This window comes from Sprattus sprattus (assembly GCF_963457725.1).
Source record: "Sprattus sprattus genome assembly, chromosome: 3".
NCBI classification, from domain to species: Eukaryota; Metazoa; Chordata; class Actinopteri; order Clupeiformes; family Clupeidae; genus Sprattus; species Sprattus sprattus.
Genome location: NC_137922.1, coordinates 21,181,771 through 21,187,733, shown reverse-complemented (window position 1 = coordinate 21,187,733; position 5,963 = coordinate 21,181,771). Strand labels below are relative to the sequence as shown.

At 43.4% G+C, this 5,963-nt stretch overlaps 1 protein-coding gene across 1 annotated transcript in view; it reads left to right on the top strand.

The window, feature by feature from the left end:
• Nucleotides 1-1,658: 1,658 nt before the first annotated feature.
• Nucleotides 1,659-5,963, top strand: part of LOC308361766 (ceramide synthase 6-like) — a gene marked incomplete at both ends in the record, with an annotated part of 17,326 nt that continues 13,021 nt past the window's right edge. The window contains 3 exons of the mRNA XM_080834205.1: nt 1,659-1,828; nt 3,195-3,300; nt 3,941-4,071. Of these exons, the coding sequence (XP_080690331.1) occupies nt 1,659-1,828; nt 3,195-3,300; nt 3,941-4,071 (407 nt within the window). The remainder of the gene's footprint in view (nt 1,829-3,194; nt 3,301-3,940; nt 4,072-5,963) is intronic.

Sequence of the window (5,963 nt, the reverse complement as noted above, 5' to 3'; positions counted from 1 at the left end):
TTGGATGAAGGTGTCTGTGAAATACCAGACCTTTACCTCCACACATCCATTTCCTTTGTGTTTGCACCTCTTTGACAAAGACTTCTACAGGCAGAAGAAGAATTAGAAGTGGTTCCAAGGCAAAACACAAAGTTTCTTGAAGCTCAAACTTTTGGACAAAGACGTCCTCCTCACTGTCATGTGTAGGCCTACACTGCAGTTGGTCTAAAAACTTTCCAGCACAGTCAAGGACACCGGCGAGTGAATCATTCCCTCAGATATCACTTCATAGTCCAAGTTTTGTATCCAATTCAAGACCACTGATGTTACAGTAACTCTCCATTTTGGTGTCCCTTTGGTCTCTGTGGGAGGGAAATATCTCCCTCCCTTTCTATTCCGAACGTTTCCTATTTCTATTCTTTTATTTTAAGATCACATTAAGTATGGATATATTTTTATTTTCATTTACAATATTTTATCCAAATGTAACAGTGTTCTTACGTAAATAAGATGAAAATGATTTGTTATGCAAAGCATACAAATCATGGTCTTTGTACCTGGACTTCAGGCTCACAGTCAGACATGAAATCTAGCACAAGATCAGTATGAGAATATGCAAAGTGGCATGACAGAAATGTTGAGTGAATTTCGAAAGTGTATTTCAAGTCTACCTCTGAAAATATATAAACAACACATTAAACAATGGTCTTGACACCAGGGGTCAGCCTGTGACAGGTTTGTATCAAAAATGCCTTCCAAATGATGCCTTGCAACTCACTACTATCAGCAATCCTGCTTTGTGAAACAGCTTGATTGAAACCCAACCCAAATCAAACCATGGGGCCATATTCCACATTAACGAAATGTCCTATCAATGACACAGTATGAATAGTGCCACTTGTTTTATGGTCTCTATGACACCAGAAGTTGTAAAAATATTCTATTCTGAACTGCAATAGCTGTTTCTGGCTCTGATGAGAGGGGCCTTCCTTGGTGAACTAGGGTTCTTATCTCATTAACATTTGAGGACATTCTTGGCCGTGAATATGTTATGGATCTATAAGCCTTTTCTATCTTAGACAACAAAGTCTATGAACGTGAATTGTGCATTTACATTTACATTTACATAAACGGCCTATAGCCTAATTGAACCTAAAATATTGTATGTACTGTATGTGGTGCTCACGACCGCAGGGTGTCGCTGTTGTAGAGTACACTTTATTGAACTCGTGTTATGCACTCCGTCCGGGAACAATTAAGTGAAATGTGCCCATTCATCTTTCAACGATTTTATTAATATCTATAAACTTAAGCGCCATCCTTATGAAACATCCACCGTGACAGTTGACAGTTGAACAGTAGAACAGAGGCAAAGCCTGTTCTGATGTAATATTTTTGCTTCCATGAGGTGCAACAAAACAGAACGAGATCGAGAGAGAAAGACATAGAGCGAGGCAGATTTGTGAGCACCAATCACTTGCGGAGGAGTGCATATCGGCCACCGCTGTCCACATCTTTGTTGCTCGGGAGTAGAGGAGGCAAGTGTGTCCACATCACAACCGGCCGGTGCATCATCCCCGGAGAGAAGGACACTGAAAACACATCACGCGAACACAGCTGGCATCAACGGCAGGCTCCGAAGACATACTGAAGTATAAGCCAGTCCTCTTGGCAACACAATGACCGGCTTTCTTGCGTGGTTCTGGAATGAGCGGTTCTGGCTCCCTCACAATGTAACTTGGGCAGATTTGAAGAACACGGACGAGGCTATATACCCCCAGTCGGAAGATTTGTATCTGGCTGCCCCTCTTGCTTTCTGCATCATCATGGTCCGACTTCTGTTCGAGAGGTAAATGGAGATCGCTCGACTTTCTAACCCCCATGGGCCATGTAGCCTACACGAGTTCACATGATGGACCACTTCCTACTGGGATGCCGCTGCGTCGCCTACACCTCGGACCGAACACATCGCCATCCTTTACTTGCTTTGTTGGCTTGGTTCATTGTCATGCGGGCTGTTAAAGGGGGGGACACGTTGCCTGTGCAGTCAACCACCAGTCGGCGAGCCTTTCGCACCGACAAGCATCTCCAGCTGGGTCACACCTGTCCTGTTAAGCGGTGACGGTATTGTTTGTTGTTGGACCAACCACATGAGGTGGTTAGGTTCAGACTAGCCAAAAGCTGAAACCGTCATATGCTTTTTTTTCGCATCTAACATTAGACATAGATAGTAGGCTAGTGAGTTAGCGAGGAGCTCACTATAAAAATAAGTGAGCTGCATGTTGCCTCTCAGATGATACCGTCTAGTGTTGGTCGTCAGGATGTGACCTTGTATTGTCTTGTGACCTAGTTAGTAGGGCAGGATGTGATAAATGGCTTTACATCCATTAAGAAGATATGCACAACGTCCTTAAAATGTTTATTCATTTTTAGTTTTCCTGACGCAGCACCCTGAAGTGTAGCCTACATGAAAACCTTAATTAGGGAAACAAAATCTCTTTATTTCTTCTGAGGAATGTTGCTATGTGTCAGTCAACTAATTTATCCGCGAACCCATGCCCAATTATGCTTCCCGTGCCCTGAATGGTTTCTGTTTAGTAGTGTAAAGCTGCATACGGTATCTAGGTCAGGGAGTGAAGGCGCTGAGTGACATTTGGTGGGCATGGGTTATACTTTAGTAGCAGACACAATGGAGAGTAGAGAACATGAACTATTAGAAGACTTGAAGAACATGTGCATGCAAAACAATATAATCCATCTATTGGTGTGGTATGTAAAGGGCCGATTCCTCATTTCAATATCAAGCACCTGACTGATTTGACTAGGAAATCCCATAGCTACCTGAGAAGATGGGGAATTTTTTACCGTCAGAGTAAAGACTCATTTCCCTATTCAGACAAAAATACTAACTGTCAAAAGAGTGAAAGAGGCCTTTACTACTCACCTCAACACTGATTCTTTACGTAATGTTGAGCCTTTGTTTGTGGCTAAGTCTAACTTTCTACTAGTGAGTTACTGGACCAGTATAATACTTGACTTTGTGTGTGTCCTGTAACAGCTTGTTCACACTGTATGTGTATGTTAGTCTTTAAAATGAGCTGTTTTAGCTGTTTCAGTTTGCTCACAAATTTATACAACTGGGTGAGGGGGGATTTGTTACTGGGTCTGGGGGTCACTATCTCTCATAACGGAGTGTGTGTGTGTGTGTGTCTCAGGCTGATTGTCAGGCCTTTGGTCTCCGGCCTGAGGATCGAGGTGAAGGAGGCGCAGAAGGCTCCGCCCAATGCCATTCTTGACAAAGTTTATACCGCCATCACCAAGGTAACAACCTTTACCATCTAAAACTGCCCACAATCCCCCAAAAACGCTAGGTTTACACCACAATCACCATGGTAACAGCCCCTACCACCTCCGCCTACCCCTAATACTTCAGAAAAGCAATGTTAATCCACCATTTCCATGGTAACAGCCCCTCAACTGCCTTCAATCCCCAAGACAAGCAGAGGCTCATAAGCATCAACGTTATCTTTTGACCTCTGACCTTGGCTCACACACACACAACATGAAAGCATCCAAACACACACACACACACACACACAAACACACACACAAACACACAAACACATTGTCATTTGTGTTTGGCAGAGTTGTATATCAGTGCAGATATGTGTGATTTGTTCTGAAATGGAGGGTGGAGGTAAGCCAGAGACTTGGTGTTCTAAGCCCAGCCAGTGGGGGTAAGAGGTGAGCCATTACAAACAAGTTATGCTGTTTATCGCATTAGCCACCGTGATGCTGAGTTGCTGTATCACTTCTGTAGTATTTTGTATTGCACAGTTTGCATTTATTTATGTTGCACAGTTTGTTTGGGGGCAGTGATGTTATTTCTTTGGGTTTGTATTTGCTTCAGCAGCCGTAGGGGAGAAGTGATGTCATTTGTTTGTGTTTATGTTTGTGTCAGCATCCAGATGAGAAGCGGCTGGAGGGCCTGTCCAAGCAGCTGGACTGGGACGTTCGGACCATCCAGCGCTGGTTCTACAGGCGCCGGGACCAGGAGAGGCCCACCACTCTGGCCCGGTTTTGCGAGAGCATGTGAGAGTCAGCAACATCACTACAGCCTCACATTATCTCATCCTATTGTTTAACATCACTACATCATCACATTATCTCACACTATTGTTTAACATCACTCCAACATCACATTATCTCACACTAACATCACTACCTTGTGTTGAATTACGTTCAATTTTGTCAGAAAGTGTTGCTGCTCAGTTTAGCTAGCTAGCTAGCTAGTTATTGTCAGGTGGCTAATGTAAGGGGCTTGTTCAAGGTATTGAAGTTTAAGCTGAAAAAAGCTGCGACTGTATGTATGTATAATTTTTTTTTGCAACGTGTCTCATATTGGTAACTAGTTGCAGTGTCGCATTGTTCAGTATTTGCATAAAATAGAGCCTTTTTTTCGCCCACCCAGTTGGCTTTGCAACATCCACTTGTCTCACGTCGCCGGAATCACCAGCTCTCATTGTAAATGAATGGCAGCCGGCCCAGACGCTTTGTCTCTCCTGTGTCGTCCGTATGGCGAGGGGTATCAACACGCCCACTCACTCACTGTGAATTCTCTGGACAATGACCTGCTCTATTCACACTTGGACTCAGACTTGCTGGCAGGGTAAAGTCTGTTTAATGTCCACTCCAAATGATTTGGACATTTGCGTTCTTACATAGAGCTCCTCTGGGTATTGTCTAACATTAAATAAATTAAGTGTCGCAGTGCAGCACATGTCTGAAAACAGTTTACAGTACGTCACACTCTAGCAAGACTATGTCAGAGTATGGTACGTTACCTAGTATAGTCAGGAGACTCTCAGGATATTTTTCATAAGCTTTATTTATGTAAATTATGTGTTAGCGTGTCTATGGCAGCTCATGCTGGTATAGTCTCAATACAAGAGCCTAGTGGCAACTGCTGCATAACTGCATACATGACATACATACCCCCCCCCCCCCCCCCCACACACACACACACTAAAGTGGACATAGACAGGTGGAGCTGGAGGGGGGGGGGGGCACGAAAACTTCATAACTTAAAAACAACAGCTGCATGCCTCTATTTGGTTGCGTTGAGGGTGTAAGAAGCTGATTGGCTCAAATGCTGGAAGACCAATCAGCAACGCCCTTCCTGACTGGACTGATTCATTGCCACACAATGGAACAGCATGTGAGAGACAGCAACATGATCTCATACTATGTCACACTACATAGCAAGTCTATATCACACTATGCTATGCTATTCATTACAAGGGACTACTATGTGACACTAGGCTATGCTACACTGAGGTCCTCTGTTTGTCACACTCTACCACATTATATCACACTATGTTTCACACTATGACCAACTATGTCACACTACATAGCAAGTCTATGTCACACTATGACCAACTATGTCACATTTCTAGCATAGTCAGTATGCATAATTGTGGCCGCTGAGAGCAGGAATCTGTACCAGTCCTTTTCATGAATTGTACAGCACTTGAATCCTGTGCAAGCTTTGTGACGCGGTGTAATCCCACAGTTTTAGCTAAAGTGTTTGCTGGTATTGCGTTTATCTGAGAAATCACAATGAGTGAACGTCCTTCTCAAACAGAGCCTGTTCATTGGGTAGTATCATTATGCTTCATTAGGTAATTCCACTGCTGGCTGTGCACCGACTGCACATTACAACATGGCATCTAGGAAGAAAGCATGTTCATTTCAGTAGTCCAGGTGGAGGAAGGAATGTTTTATGCTTGTGGTTTAGTGCGAAATCTAACTTGTAACACCAAGCTGTTACCATATTTGATCACCACAGTGATAATATGGTAAAACCATATTGACAGTGAGGGGGGAAAAAAAGTATTGATAGTATTTGACTATCCTGTTGCCTGGCAACATTTAGCCTTGCCATGTATGTGGAGAATAATGCTACACTTATGACTCACTGGAAT